Source organism: Phodopus roborovskii, unplaced genomic scaffold (genome assembly GCF_943737965.1).
Source record: "Phodopus roborovskii unplaced genomic scaffold, PHOROB, whole genome shotgun sequence".
In the NCBI taxonomy this organism is placed as follows: Eukaryota; Metazoa; Chordata; class Mammalia; order Rodentia; family Cricetidae; genus Phodopus; species Phodopus roborovskii.
Genome location: NW_026126408.1, coordinates 10,324,722 through 10,341,041, shown reverse-complemented (window position 1 = coordinate 10,341,041; position 16,320 = coordinate 10,324,722). Strand labels below are relative to the sequence as shown.

At 48.7% G+C, this 16,320-nt stretch overlaps 1 protein-coding gene across 4 annotated transcripts in view; it reads right to left on the bottom strand.

Moving 5' to 3' along the window:
* Positions 1-16,320, bottom strand: part of Klhl29 (kelch like family member 29) — a 288,958-nt gene that overhangs the window by 19,596 nt on the left and 253,042 nt on the right. For all 4 annotated transcript variants that reach the window (XM_051181694.1, XM_051181692.1, XM_051181691.1 and 1 more), the window contains one exon: positions 2,524-2,662. In XM_051181694.1, the coding sequence (XP_051037651.1) occupies positions 2,524-2,662 (139 nt within the window). The remainder of the gene's footprint in view (positions 1-2,523; positions 2,663-16,320) is intronic.

Below are 16,320 nucleotides of genomic sequence, written 5' to 3'. Positions count from 1 at the left end.
GGTGGAAAGAAACCCTGATTTTCCAGGTCTGAGGTGCTACTACTACAAAGGGGCAGAGGTGTCTCCTGGTGACAATGCTCAGCCAAGGCAGATCAGTATTGACCCATAAAAGCTCTGAGACACAGATTGTCCCTGCTTCCTCACCTCACAAGGCAACAGTCCCTGAAGAGGAACCGCGGGCCCACTTTGTCCTGGCTGTTGCAACCATTGTTGTTTGGGCTTGAGGGTCACTGATGTGAAGGGGACTGAAAGAACACGGTGACAATATCTTGCTCTTTGACCATGAAGATTTGGGACCATGTGGCTCAAAAAGATAACATCTTCCTGTGAAGGTCTTGTTTCCCTCCTTTAAAAGCATTTGTTGGCAGCCATTGACATGAATGGCAGCGTATGCACTGCAGCCAGGGCACAGAAAGGCTGCACAATGACTACAGACACAGCTTCAGTTTCTCTTTTGGTGCCTGAAGTTACTTCATGCACGCTGATGACTCCAGGCCTCAGCCATGACGCGGTCAGATTCATCTGCCTGTCCACATACTAAGAGATGTGGGTGCCCTCATGCCCTGCATTCTCCTGGCATCTTCCTCAGCTCATGCCTGGCACTGGACTCTACGGCTCTCTTTCCTTTTATGACACCAACACCTTCTTCTCTAATGTCTTGGCATTCAAACTTGTAAAGCCTCACCAGGTTGGTCTTATCCATCTACTACTGACTGTCACCTTCAACATCATTTGACCAACTTCTGGTTAATAGCTGATAAAAACTGAGGCCTGAGAGCGAGGGTGTGGCCAGATCAGAGTCACAAGATGAGTGCCAGAGCCAAGTGTAGGACCCACGTCCCCTGACTCCCAAGGATGCCCTCTTTCTCCCAGTGACTGCTTGGATGGAGTGCCCATCCTTTCCCACCAGGGATACTAAGATAGTTGTGTACCCCGCCCCTCACTCACGGCAAGCCTAGGAGGTCAGTGGGAAGGCAGGGCTTGCTCACGTGTTTCTGGGGAGGCAACCTGTTCCTGTCCCTGGTTCACATCTCTTTTTGTCCCTATCCTCCTTGTCTGGAAGGTTCTTCCTCCTCCTCATCCTGTCTGTCCAAGAAGGTCCCACCTATCTGGTCCTTGTCCCTGTTGTGTGGTGGAGTTTGGCTTTGCTGTGTCTTCAAAGGCACTTAAAGGCTTCCTTTCCCCACAAGTCCATGGCTGGACCCCTGATCTGCTTTAACTGCTACACTGTAGCCCATTTGGATCAGGGCCCAAGTTCCGGGATTATTTAGCTAAGTTCCTGCAGCCAGGTGCTATCCCCCTGCTTCCCAGAACTTCCTAAAACAAGAGCCCCTGGGATGAAGAAGCCACTGGACATTCCTCTTCCCCAGACTTGTGCCTCTAATCCTTGCCTTCTTACATGGGAAACCTAAGTACAGGGGCAGGAGACAGAGTTGTCCAGGAAATGGAATGTCACAAAGAGCCTGCCCCTCCTGTGTGGCACCTGGCCAGTGAGGCCGAGTGGGACCTCACACACCCGGCGGCCTGGCTCTACACCAAAGGACACAAGGGACAGGAAAGGAGATGCCATCCTGAAACAAAACACAGTCGCTCTGGGGTTAGTTGGCAAGTCCAAACACAGCATTGGGAAGCAAGCAGAAGTCCTGTCCTCCCACTCTGAGCTCTGTCCAGGCTCAGCGTCCGCCCCGGAGAGGCTGCAAGGCAAAATGAGCAGCGGCATTAATCTGCTGATGGGTGAGAGAAACGTGAGCGTTACCCTGGGCTGGCCCCTTGGCTGCTCTCCCTCACTAAGGAGCTAAGAGGTGGCCCTGACATCTTTGCAAGGGTATGAAACAGAAAAAAAGAAAAAAAAAAAAACAAAGATATTCAGGCACCATTCACATTGGTCCAGGTAGAAATGGCCTGATGAATGGGCTGGGGGAAGGTGAAGGCTGAGAGACCGTGTTTAGGACACACCTGGTCTGCACTTCGTGCCCGGGTTCAAGCATGAGGCTGGGCCTACACACTCTTCTCCCTGACTCAAAGTTGGGGAAGAGCAGTCCCTCAGGTGCCTGGTACCCCTCAGCGGGGATGTCTGATCAATATGCTTTCCTGGCATTGGGGTCACCATCAACAGTGGTGATGATGGATCTGGGGACCCTGAGGGATGGAGCAGTGTATAATGGTCCCTTCAAATGGAGGCTATAGCTTTCTCAGTCTCAGGAAGGGCTTGTGATCTGCTAAGAACATGGGCTTTGGGGTGTGTTTGTGGCCTAATGTGCGCTAGCTCCTGGTGGCCAGTGAGGCAGTGTGTGCGAGCAAGGGCAGTGACTGTTCTGAGAGGCTGTGTGTGTGTGTGTGTGTGTGTGTGTGTGTGTGTGTGTGTGTGTGTGTGTGTGTGGGCACTGGGGACGGAGAGGAGAGATGGCTACTGGCTCTGTGACAGGGAGTCACACTTCAGGAACCTGCAAGAGAGGGGAGAAAAGCGACACAAAAGCGTCCTACGAAGGAACAGACCCGACCACAGCTGGAAGGAAGGCAAACCTTTGAATCAGGTCCTTGAAATACAAGCTGCAGGAAGCTAGAACATTTTGGTGGACTTCAAACTCTCTGCCTTCAACAACAATTTTCAGGTCTGTAAACGCTTTCGCTCTGCGCTGCTGGTTCAATTCCTTCAACATTTCTGCAGAGTAGAGAAGACAGACAGGGCCACGTTCCCATTAAGAGGGTTTATTTTTTATTTTTAATTAATTTTTTTTCAAGAAGTAGAGAAATAGAAAATACTTGATATTGTTTCTTGGCAAGGCTGGCTGAACACTGACAGTCAAAAAAGAGGTCACAAACAATGCGTAAACAAGCAGCCACTGGGAGGGGCTACATAACCAAGGGAGTACAACTTAAAAAAGCAAAAACCAAAACAAACCCACACCCAAATATGATTAAAAAAAAAATCAAACCCAGATATTGAAAGATTAGGGACTGGGGAAAGATTCCCATACTGACGATTGGAAACAGAAAATACATTACCACAAACAGCTAAAATAAATAAATAAATAAAAAATCTCTCCTAGAACCATGGAATAAGGTCTCCAAATGCCAATGGTGCTGATGTGTCAAGTAAAGCATGGCATTGTGATGTAAGATGGGCTGGACATGGTTCAGAGTAACAAAACTTCACAAACACTGCAAAAACAGCATCCCTTCTGTTAAGACACTCAAGCTATGGCGTGGAGCAGGTTTCCTGGGAAGGGAAGCCAGAGAACAGAAGGGCCCATCAAGGGCTTGGCAACAGCCTCCTTCCATCTCTAGCACTTTTGGGAACTTCTGGGGTAAGCAAGCAAGCAAGGGGTGGGGCTGGGTGGGGTATTTCTCTGCACCAGCCCCATTTTCTAGGCTAGCCTTCCAGGATGCCCATCCTTGCCTGTGCATTCGGCAACAACGGAAAGCTGCTTTGCAGCCTCTGTAGGTGTTAGGAGTGGCTTGGGGATGGAGGGAGTATTTCCTGTCCCAGTGCATACCTACCTTTGCCTGGAGTTTTGGCCCACCTGGGCTGGCACAGACAGAATCCAGGCCTGTGGGCTCCAGACCTAGGGATGTCAACACTCCCAGACCCACCCCAAGGGCTAGAAGGGAGAAGAGCCTGCCAGCCAGCCCATATAATTAAGGTGTACTTTTCCCTTTGCTGAAGTTAGGGCCTTTGGCTAAGTATCATTTCTCAGTAACCCCACCCCATCTGGCTGCAGTCAGGACCCCTCATCCTTTGCCTGTAGTGGCTGGACATCAGAGGCCTAGACCCTTATGTCAGAGAGACATAGACTGTCATCAGACAGTTATGATAGGAAAGTCCCCCTCACTGTTACTCCAAACCCTTCACATCTATGCTGAGTGGAGTTGGCTGTCTAGAATTACCCTCTGGTGTTCCCGACTTCAAGCCTGAACATAGGGTCAGGATCAGTTGGATGCTGAGATTCCCCCAACCCCCTAGTTTTTCTTCTGGGTTTGTCACAGGGTTGTTAGGTGTCCCTGGGTAAGATACCTCAGCTTGTGATAGGTCCTCTATTTCTCTCTGGGCCTCTATATTTAAATCTTTCAACAGGAAACTGAAGTTCCTGCTTCTATTCGCAGACACGGTGGTGGTGGTGTCACATGATCTAGTCCAGCTTAGGGGTAGAATAGGATTAGTGGGCCTTGACAGTCCAGCAGGCCTTTCTTCACAAGGGTACACTGGACTTGGGCTCTGTCTACTGAAGTCTAAGCATGTGGGGACTGAGATGGTGGAGGTGTCCCAAGCCACAGGCCATGCTAAGCCATGGACCCCTTACCACATGGTAGGCTGACTTGGAATTATGGGAGAATGCTCACAGATGTGCATGTGGATGACTCTGGCTGGGCCTTCCACCGTCAGCAGGGCCCAGAGACAAGGCTGCAGGTTGTGGGCTGTGTGTGTGTGTGTGTTACTGGAGTTTCTTGGTTCCTCGGGTCCAACTGCCCTCTTTTCAGTCCCAAATAAACACACAGAGACATACACTAATTTATAAACTGTTGGTCAATGGCTAGGGCTTCTTCCTGCCTAGCTCTCTCTTAATTATTAACCCATTTTTATTAATCTAAGAATTTCCAAGTGGTCTTATTTTACCAGAGAAGGGGCCAGACCCGTTACTCCTTCCTCTGCTACATGGTGTCTCTTTGCAGTCTCTCTCTGCCTACCTATCCAAGAATTCTCCTCGTCTCCTAGTCCCGACTATCTTCCTACCTCTATTGGCCAACAGTGTTTTATTCATCAGCCAATGAGAGAAGCACATCCCCTATCATGGTGGGTATAGGTGAGTGGAAAGCCAGAGGGCAACAGGAATGCCACAGTTGGCAGCTCGAGCTTAACGCTAAGGCCCAAGAGTGCTGTAGAGGATTGTGTGCAGGGAAGTGGAGAGGGTTAGCCTTGTTCTCCCGTGATTGGGCAGCCAGCCAGGATGACAGTGATTTAGGCAGGAAGACAGCCCATATCCAGTGAACTCTGCCTTCTGTGAGATATGCAGCATTGGAAAGGTAAAATAAAGGATTCCCAGCAACCTCCCTTGTTGAGAGTTAATGATGTAGCATATGGTCAGCACCTACTGTGCCCAGTGTCACTGAAGTAGATAGATTCAAGCTACTGTTGATGGTGGAGTCCTTCCATGATCTCACTGAAAGATGAAGAGGCCCAATGGGCATCAAAGGGCAGAGAAAGCATTTAGGCCTCAGCTGCTATGGGATAGGAGGGGGGCAAAGGCACATCTGAGAAGGGGCAGGAGGAAGAGTTTGGTTTGGAGTAAGCCTGTAGAGAAAGAGATGGTAAGGCACAGGTAGTGCGAGAGGCCTGGGCTGGAGATGAGCCTAAGGTACTCAGGGAGGACCTGTGGGCAGGCAGGGCACACGTAAACTGTAATGCTTGGATTCTTACAGAGCCTGCAGCTGAGCAAACCTGGTGGATTTTGTCATTTGTGAGTGGAGAGAAGGGTGGTGATAAAGGTGGAGGAAAACTTCAGGTGTGTCCCCACATGAGTGCAGGTACCTGCAGAGACCAGAAGACGGCATCAGATCCCCAGTAGCTGGAATTACAGGCAGTTGTGAACCACCTGACATAGTGCTGCCAACTGAACTCTGGCCCTTTGGAAGAGCAATATGCATTCTCATCCACCCAGCCATCTCTCTAGCTCCTAGGTCCTACTTATTCTCCATTTGTCATGAGGTAGTTAGGTGGCCCTGAACAAGTTATCACTACCTGTGGGACCTCCAGTTCCTGTAGGACAAAGTAGCTCTGAGGCTCTCTGGTCATCATACTGTGTCAGAAAGCAGATTCAGCCCCATCTTGTGGAGTTAGCTAGTGCTGGGGCCAGGCCAACACCCTACTCCTGGACCTGATGTGTTCTGATGTCTCAAAGGTTTCCCCCCTACAGGTCAAGGTTCTGGCAAGGACTCTAGCCACATCCCTAATTCCAACAGCGACACTGGTTGCACCACGGATCCCAAATCCGGGTCTGGATCTGGCAGGTGTCTGGGATTCAGGCGTCACCACTCTCCACACACATTTTCTCTGCTCTACGGCTCTACCTCTTCAGAAATCTGATTTAATAGTTGGGGACGATTATTCACTTCCAGAAGAATTTTTCAATTTATGAAAGTGCTCACCAGGGGATTCCTCTTCACAGCAGGCCCAGCGCATTCCAAGTATTGATCAGTTGGTATGTGCTTGCCGCTGCCTGCAGTGTGCCGGTGGGGAGGGTGGGCATCACAGTCTGTACTTGTCAGGAGCACACCCTGAATCCACAGGAGGAAGCCAGGACCTACTGGTTTGGGTGAAAGCTACGTGGCTTCTTCACCCTTTCGCAGAGCCAAATAACCCTCCTGAATTTTGGGGGTGTCTCTTGGAGACACTCCAAAAAGCTGGGCCTGGTATGGGAAGAGCTACATGTTTTGGGTGGAACCTACACCAAAAGGCTGGCTGTTCGGGGCCCCTGGCAGTACCTTTGCACTATAGGATTCAGGCTGGGCCAAAGAGCCTTGGGCCCTCACCAGGCGAAGACTCAGTGGTACCACATTAGTGAGGGGGCTGATAGTCTGAGCCCACCTGGAGGGCCACAGCTTTGGCACGTGGGGGTATTTCCTGGCCTTCTTGAGTTTGAGAGGGATGCCTCGCCCCTATGCTTACACAGCTGGCTGCCCCGTGCCTTGCTGCCTCCAATCAGGTACTCTTCTCCCACCATGACCACCTGGCAGAAAGCACACGAGCAGACATCCCAGTTTCTAGCCAGCCTTCCTCCAAGCCACCTCTATACAGCAGCTCGACACAGTACACAGCCACAGCCTCTGGTTAAATGGCCCCTTCATAGGTAAGCAGACGGAGGAAAGTGTCACCCAGCCCTAGCTTCTCCATTTTCCTTTACTTTCTAGTGAAGCCCTGCCCCCGTGTCCCAGGCAGCACCTGGCTTCCAAATATGTTCCCCTCTGCCCAAGTTGCCCTTCCTCATCCTTTGTCTGGCTGATTGGTTTCCCATGCCAGTCCTGATATCCTCTGGTCCCAGGTCTCCCAGCCTCTTCTTCTTACAGCTCTTGCCCTCTGCCTCTCCATGTATACTTTCCCACCATCCTCAGCTGCCTTCTTCATGGTACACTATGTCTTGTATATTATTTATTTACACATCTGCCTCCTATACCAGACTGTATGCAACTCTCAGCTCAGGGCCTGACATGTGTGCAACCCACACAGTAAGTTGCAAAAATTCTCAACTATCAAGAAGCAGAGGTCATTTCTCACCCTTTAAATCATGGCTGGCCTTATGATTTGCTTTGAGTTGTAGACTCAAAGAAGTAGAGAGGACCTTATTTGGGTGTTAATCCCAGCCTCAAGGGGACCTGCTGGCTTTTGCTACCTCTGGAGATCCCTACCATCACCTCACATAAACAAACTGGGGATCCCCTGTTGGAGGATGAGAGATGGCATGAAGCAGAGATTGAGCCATCCTAAAGTGTCATGTAGCCAGTCACTTGCTGCCATAGCAGCCTGACCTAACACTTAAATTGCCTAGCCAGAACCACACTCTAAATAAGCGAGTTTCCTTTTTAGCCAGTATGTTTGAGAATTGCTGGCTAGCTGGCAGGAGCCATTTGATTCAGAAGGCAAGAAAAGATGATGAACTCATGAACTTGGAACTCCCCTGTGTCAGTTTTCCCTTTGTTACTTTGATGTGAGGTTAATTTAAAAAACATGTGTAGACATTCCGTTATACCCATCTCTTAAGTGTACAGTTTAGTGGTGTTGAGCATACGTACATTGTTTTACAACTCATTACTAGAAACCCTTTCCAAATTAGAACTGTATATCCACAAAACCACAACTGTCCTAGCTGCCTTCTTCCAGTCCCTGCAGACATCCTACAAATGAAACCATACACGCTTGGCCCTTGGAATTGGTTTATTTTACTTGAGTGCCTTCAAGGTTCATCTACAGTGTGCTATGTGCCAGAATTCCCTCCTGATTTACATCCTATGTGCGTAGATGCTTTTCACCTGCTGTGACTGATGCTACTCTGAGGCAAATGCTTCCTCACAGTTATGGGTATCTCCAGCCAACCCAGTCTTCAGCTCCATTATAATTGGTTGGGATGAAACAATTCCACAGAAACAACCCCAGCTTTGTAGGGCATGAAAGGGACCAGGGGATGCCAAGAGGGGTCTGCGTGGAGCTGCATGCTTGCTTAAAGGAGAATGTGACCTCAGAAAGAACCAAGACCTGAGGTGACACTGCAGCCCAACTTCTGCATATTTTTCACCAAATAACACCAGTTATTTGTCAGAGACTAATGGGCTTGTTCCAGCTGGTCTAGAAGGGCTGTCTGAGGCGGTAATAAAGAGAAAGGGGTGTCAAATATTAAAAAGCAAAGAATTCTAGTGGTTTTGCTGCAGAGAAGTCCATTAAATCAGAGCCCCGAGAAAGGTGTGCAGCCAAATAATTGTTTTTTTTTCAGAGCTCAAGCAAGAACCCAGCTAGGTGATAAATGCTCCTGGTCCCATTGGTATTTATGACACATATATGATAAAGGACCTGAAAACATTATAAACTCAGCAGTTAGGAAATACACCGAGAAAGCCCAGTGAAGACGGTGTCATGCATGTCCAGAGGGTAATTCATCTGGGGGCACTGGAGCTGGATCTGAGCTGACACCATGGGGACAAATGGGAGCTTTGCATGAACAGCCTCCTCAATGGATGCTTTGCATAGCCAGGCCATCCATGAAGTACCTGGAGCCAAATCTCCTTAGAGCTGCTTTGAAATCTTCACAAAATGAGTAGAAGCATCCCCCACCTTCCCCTGGACTGGTACTCTATCCCAAGGCCCAGGGATCGCCAGTTTGTGCCTGGAAAGAACATGACTGGAAAAACATGATGTCATCATTGAATCACTGCAGTCTGCTACAATAAGGGCCTTTTCCTCTTCTGGGGGAGGTCCTTACTGTTAAACTCCTCTCTGTGGACTCTCAGAGCCTTTGAGGGCCTGCTCATACTCTTAATTACAGCTTTGTCATCTCTTGATGTTCCCACCCTATGCCCAGTACTTCCTTCTCTTCTAACAAAGTCATCTTTTATATTTAGGGTCTACAAGTCCCTTGAGCCACAGCTTCATGCAGTGTCCTTTAAGGATTCTCACAGAGTTCCCCCAGTCACATCATGCTTTGCTCTCTCCTGTGGTCTCAAGAGGCTTTGTTGGTGCCTCAGTGTCAGGTAGAGATCTTTGGTTGCCTCATTCTAGAGGACTCTGCTGTCTAGCTCCTCTCCAGGCTGCAATTTGAATGGTTTGTGTCTGTGGCCCTGGAGTACACACACACACACACACACACACACACACACACACACACACACACACACACTCACCTTTTGTGACTGGAATTCAGATGGGCTACAGAACACAATGGGAGGTGTGGGAAGTGGTCAGAATGCTCTGAAACACAATTCAACCGAACTAGTAAAAAGATCTACTGTGTTGAAACAGATAGACCCATTGTAGAAGTCAAGCCCCCTCTAATCCTATGAGATATTGGTGCTAATAATAAAAGCAGTAAACCCAATTTGAAGGGTGATGCATCACTGCTAAAAGCACAGCTCCATTTATGATTTTGATCTTTGGGAAAAGACAGAATTATTCTGTTTAGCTCCAGTTGTTTAGAAGAACCTTAAATGACCTTTGTAGGAAGGACCAACTAACTCAGCTGACACCCAGCAACAGCCTTGACACACAGTGGCTAGAGAGAAGAGGTCCTCTTACCACTCAGGCTCCAGCCACCTAGATGGCAAGGGTTACCCAAATGTAATCCAATTGCCCATGCCTGGGGGATCATTTGGGAAGGAATTGGAAGAGGGCAAGGGTAGGGTGTTATGTACTCAAATGGAAAGCTTTTCAGAGGGGACTTAATCCATCATGGTTGACAAGGTATGGCAGCAGGAATGTGGGGTCAAGATGGCTGTCAGGAAGCAGACTGATTGTAGAGAGTGAGAGAGAACAGGAAGTGTGGCTAGGCTATAAAAACTTAAACATCCTTCCACAGCAAAGTTCTATCTCCTGAAGTTTCCATAATCTCAAACAGCACATGAGCCTGAGGGAGACATTTCTCATACAAACTGCCACCAATGTCATGACCCAGAACCAGCCCAAGGAACATGGCAAGATGGTGGTTGGCACTGCAGGATGGTGAGGTAACTCTTGTTTAAGCAAGGCAGGCCCTGGGAAACCCCTGAGGCTGCAGTCAGAGGACATGACTGGCTAGGTCAACACTAGCAGCATGTAGACCTTCTAGCGCTCATTAAAGGTATTTTTCTCTCCCTCTCTCATTTTTTTCTTTTCTTTCCCAGACAGAGTTTCTTTGAGTAGCTTTGACTGTCCTAGAACTCACTCTGAAGACCAGGATGGCCCAGAACTCAGAGATCTGCCTACCTCTGCCTCCTGAGTGCTAGGATTACAGGTGGGCACCACCACCTGGCTAAAGATGATTTTATTTGACTAATTTTATGCTTGGAGGGTAGAAGCTGAGAAAGGGACATTCTGAGAGGCGGAGAACATCATGAAGGTTATGTGTTGAGAGACATCTGGAGAAGGCTAAAGCTTGGGAGGAGCTGGGTGAGAAGTGAGGTCAAGGATAGGGGTGTGAAGGAGGCTACGAGGAGAGATGGGACTCTGGGGTGATCTGGAGCGTGGAGAACTGCAGAGCAATGAACTGACAGATGAGCCAAATCAAGACACTGGGGTGATTGGAAGCCAGCATGTAGGGTGTAGGAGGAGCTAGCGGCAGCTGGTGGGCATTATATATTCTTATATAAGCTAAGAATACAGCTTGGTAACAAAAGAGGGTGGTGTCCTACAGGACATAGGCTGTAATGACAAGGGGAGGCTGAGACGCAGATATGGTCCCAGGGATTAATTTGAATGTGTGTGGGGCACCTCACTCATGTTCTCATAAATGCTCTTGTCTTTATGCAACTTTTTGGCCTACAGTGTATTTATCAGAGGTCCCGTGTCTTCCCCACAAAGGGGCTAGGCTTTTAGGAGGTGGAAGAAAATCCTTTACTGGAGGAATTGGGGTTAAGCAGTCATGACAGTTACTTGGGACCAAGAGAAAGAGTCAAGTTCAGAACCTTGGAGATATATATATATACCTCATAGCCTAGGTAGAGTGATATACATACCCACTGGTGTATTCATGAAACTTGTCTCCTGTGTGAAGCATACTGTGTGTGCTGGGGACAGGCGTGAATGAATGAACACATATGTAGCCCTGGGGTAGTGCAAATTTATTGGGAGACATACTGATATGATCGTGCCAATAGGGACAAGTACTAAACAGAGGGAGGAATGCCTGGTTTTGCTGAGGGACCCAGGAGGCACCAAAGTGGGGTGGTGCTTGTCTAAGAAAGATCAGGGATTGCCCCAGGTGGCTGGAGTGCAAGCTTAGAAGGCTCCAAGGCTTGAAAGGCCCCGTGCTATACCTTGAGACACTGAGGTCACAGGTGCCTTTTATGTTCAGGTGACTTGGGGAAGGCTAGCCAGGAAGTGGAGGAGGAACTGCTGTCTATGTCACCAGTAGGGAGTGTACAGGAGGCAGGCTGATGACGTAGCCCAGTGCTTCAGCCTTTGCCTAGAATGCAAACAGCCCTGGCACATAGGGTGATGCATTGCTCTCAGCTCACTTACTGTGGCCTGATGTGCATTCACAGAGCCTGCTCTAGGCCAGGTCCTGGAGGAAAAGGAATCAAAATGCCCAGAGTCCCCAAAGGACTGGAGCTGTGGTTAATCTGACTCTGTGGCCTTCATTCTTGCCCCAATCCCCAGCCCAGCTCCTGGGCTCCAGCAAATGCCTTCCCTGTGATTTTGTTCAAGATGGATTCTGTGGCTGGTGTCCCAGGCTCCTGGCCTGCAGACATGCCAGTCATTAATGGATGCTGGAAGAACATAAGTATGCAAATGGATGTACACACTTACAGGGAGTGGTAGGCTTAGATTGGTCTTCTGAGTGGGACTTATTGGAGGTAGAAGAAATGGGATTTTCTTAGCAACCTGCAGGTGCAAAGGCTCAGGGCCATTCCTTACTATATTCTAAGCATGGACAACTAGAGAAGGAGATTGTAAGAAATGAGGCTAGTGGTACAGGTTGACACCACCAGGAAAGGCTAAATAAACTGTGGTAAAGAACCTATAAATCGTTACGTTTTTAAATGTGTGATGTATACATACATGAGCATTGGTGCCCAATGAGTCCAGAAGACTGTGTCAGATCTTCCAGAGCTAGAGGTACAGGTGGTTGTGAACCAACCAACTTTTGGGTGCTGTGAAATGAACTCAGGAGTTCTTTGCAAGAGCAGCAAGCACTTGTAGCCATGGAGCCGTTTTTATAGCCCCAGAAATCCACAGATCTTAAGCCTAGAGATGGAATTAAGAAACGTTACATAGATGACCTTGGGCACAGATAGTTGGGGGACTGGAAGCTGCTGCCAGCAACACTAGTGAGCTGTGAGGGAGAGGTCTGGTCTGGACTCTGGAGGCTACAGAAGAGGACTCTTGGGGAAGCAATCAGAGAACTTTCCAGATTCCATGTAGATCTTGGCCCCAGGACGTTGAGAAAACCCTGACTATTGCTTCCTTTTCTGACAAGTATAAACTTGAAATGTCTTTTCTCAGAGCACAATAGGGAATTGACACAGCCACCATATGCACCAGTAGAGCCCATGGGTGGACAAGATGGGCTGTAGACTCAGAGCTAAAAGCAGGCAATTAAGCAACCTGCTTCCTCTGTCTGGAACATAGTGGCTGACCAGCAAGCCTGGGGAGGGGAGGCCTGTGACAGCCCTGCTTCTCTTTCATGACCCTGCAATCCCAGAGGGGCTGGGCTCCTTGGTCATTGTTAAATACACCCTATCCCTGTTTCTAACCTGAGGCCCAGTTCCCCCACCAGCCTGTCTCTTAGATTCTGACACAAGCTGTATGTGGGGTATTGAGAGAGGTGTGTGAAGGTCTCCAGGGGTCTGCTCCCAATGCAGACCTCAAGAATAGGTGGGACATAGAAGAATGACAATGACTTAGATGAGGAAATGGTATCCTCATCTACAGGACAAAACGTATTAGCAGTCAGGGACCCACCATTGGCCAGTTAGCTCAACCACTAACCGGTTAGCTTACTTGGTTAGAGCGTGGTGCTGTCAGTCAGGGACCCAGCCTCAGAGTTTAAATTCTCAAACTATGTCCCACAAAACTTGATTTTGTTAGATTCTTGTTGGGGATCTAGTTCTTCAAACAGCTGGTCAGTTGGGTTTCAGAAAGCCAGTCACCCATTCCAGTAACAGGGCAGCTGTCAAGATGGCTCAGGGATGGGGTGGCGGCAGGCAGAGGAAAGGGAAATCTCTCCATGGGTCCCTTCCATCTGCTTTAGCACGACGAGTCATTATTTCCAAGCCAGTCTGACAGTCACCATTCCAGCAATAAATCAATAGTTTTAAAGGATTTGCAAGAATTAGTGAAGCAGAGCTGGGAGAACATTCAGTTCAGGGACCCAAGTAAACAGGGAAATGATACAGAGACCCTGAATGCCAGGGGCTAATGGTAACTCCAGATGCTGTGGAGGGGGAATTCACCACAGCCCAGCAATCTGTGGGATTAGAGGTAGGAGGGAGAGTGTGTGTGCACCTGTGTGGGACTGAGGTGCGAGGGCTCTTTCCTCCACAGACTCCTAGGAGACTGTCTATCCCTGGTTCTCCATCCCTGTCCACTTCCCTTGCTGTCTGTGGGCAGGGCAGGTCTGGGAACCATATATACCCCCTGCTTTTTTGGGAGATGAAAACCTGGGGTCTTTTCTGGTCCTTCACAAAGCTGATGTCTCTTATACAAGTCTGCTGTCAGTCATTCCAGGAAAATTAGGAGATCCTAATAAGTGCGAAGATGTGCCTCCAGTGAGTGGCTCAGGCCCTGTAGAGAGTGGGGGTCAGGCACGCTAGCCCGTGGGCCAGCACAGAGGCAGGTGAGGAGGCAACCTCATATGACTTTGGATAGATCAACTCAGAGCCCATCCTACCCACCATATAGGCCATAGTGTTGTTATCATGTGATAACCCGAGGCTGGAAAGATCAACAAGGGGGCTGTATTGACACTCCCTCGCTCTCCCAGCTTCTATTTCTTCTATGTAATTCTGTCTTCTGGGCAGAAATGTTGACTTTCATTATGGATCTGAAATCAAGAGCCATTGTGGACACAGCCACAGATGCTGTGTCCCAGGTGACAACTTACTGTTGGAGACCCCCATGCACAAGCAGGAAGGCCTGTTTGGAGATACAGCCTGTGCTTTTGGGCCCTCTGGATCAATTTCCCTAGCCCAGTACTGTTTCCTTTTATTTCAGTACTGAATTTAATCACAGTTCTTTTTTATTTTTCCAGGTCATTTTCCTGTGGGACTCTAGCGTGATTATTGACTTTTCCTGGTAAGTGGACTCACCAAACTCTATACTAAATTCACAAACCTACCTTTTTCAAATTCATGGGGTATAGTCACTCGGTAGTTGCAATCCTGTGTCAGTAGGCCCAGGCTTATACATGTGTCTGTAGCATGACTCTGAAGGCCTCTGTTTAGGGTGGGCTAGATGGCAAAGTAGCCACAGTGGGCCTGGCCATTGTGCCTCAGCTAGCTGGAGGCAGGCAGAGTGGATACCACCAGCTATGGGGGTAGGCACTAGAGGGCACCACCCCTGCTCATATCCAAATGCTGAAAGATGAGCCAGGCTGTATTCAATCACAGGAGACCCGGTGTTTATAGAGCAATGCTGTGAGCTGGGGCTTGTGTTGGGGTGAGAGAGACACAGTAGTGACCCATGACATGGAAAGTGAAGAGGAGGGAGGTGGTATTCTCAGAGGCGCAGCACAAGATGGGCCTGAGCATAACATTCACCTGGAAACTTGATGTGCTAGGCGAGCAAGGCCTTTAATCCCAGAACGTGGGAGGATCTCTGAGTTTGAGACCAGCTTGCTCTACACAGCAAGTTCCAGGATAGCCAAGACTATATATAAAGACCCTGTATAGCCAAGACTATATAGAGAGACCCTGTATCCAAAAATAAATAAACAAATAAATGCCTAGGCTCCACTCCCAGAGTTTTTGAGTCAACAGTTATGGAAGGAGAACATGTATGTGTGTGAGTTCATGGGTGAAGGCCCCAAGTTGATGTCCACTGTCTCTCTTGATTGTTGTCTATCATTTATCTAGATAGAGATTGCCTCCCCCTGAATCCAGAGTTCAGCATTTGGCCAGTTTGACTAGCCGGCTTCCTTAGCAGATTCTCTGTCTCCCTTGCATTGTCATCTGGACTTTGTGAATCCTGGGGATTTGAATCCTGGTCTTCAGGCTTGCACAACAAGTGTTTTACCCCAGAGGTATCTCCCCAACCCAGTACAGGCTAAGAGCTGCTCAGGAGAATCTAATCTACAACAAAATCTGAGAACCTCTGGTTTTATGGCTGCGAACTGCTGTTGGTTTTGCCTTTTTATTTTCACTCCTCAAGTGTCCAGATCTGCTCTCAGAGTGCTAAGACATTTACTGAAAAAAAAAAAAAATTAAGGAACAACAGCTTGACAGCTCCAAGAGGCAATTCATGCAAATAAATGCAAATACATACACACTTTCATACATATGTTTATGCAAATATTCTTGTGGTCCTGCAAATCACTCACTTTTCTGCAAGCAGCCACCTACAATTTCTTGGTGAGAACCCCAGGCAGGGTGCTCGGGTTAATGACAAGTGGTAGCACGACCTCCCAGGATGACATATCTATTAGCAAACTCACCTCATAAGTCCTAGAGAACCTTACTTAAACCAAGCACTGCCCACCTCAGACTCTTCCCCAGGTACCCATGCCCCACCCCTCACTCAAGGCCACTGGTGAAGGAAGGGTCATCAACAGCTACCCAAGGGACATGCCAAGGCTACCAGGACTATGGTTAGAGAAAGCAGCACGGCAGCTGACAGTACCTGGAAGCTGTTGTGAGGACAAGGACTAGTTGGCTTTAGCTCAGTGCTGATCTAGATAGGCTGGCATGTAGCTAGGCACTTGCCGTGCTTAGACAGAGTGGCTCACTCACAGTGTCTGCCTCATCATAACCCTACATACAGTTCATTTGTCTCATCGGGGGACACATTTCAGAAGAAAACAGTCAAGATCACAGCCCAGTGCCCTGTGGCACATCGACTTCTCCAGCAAGCTTACTGCAGTGCCACATACCCTAGTGCTGCCTGAGCGGGGATGGGAGCTTAGTAATTGGGGAGAGTTTAGATGCAAA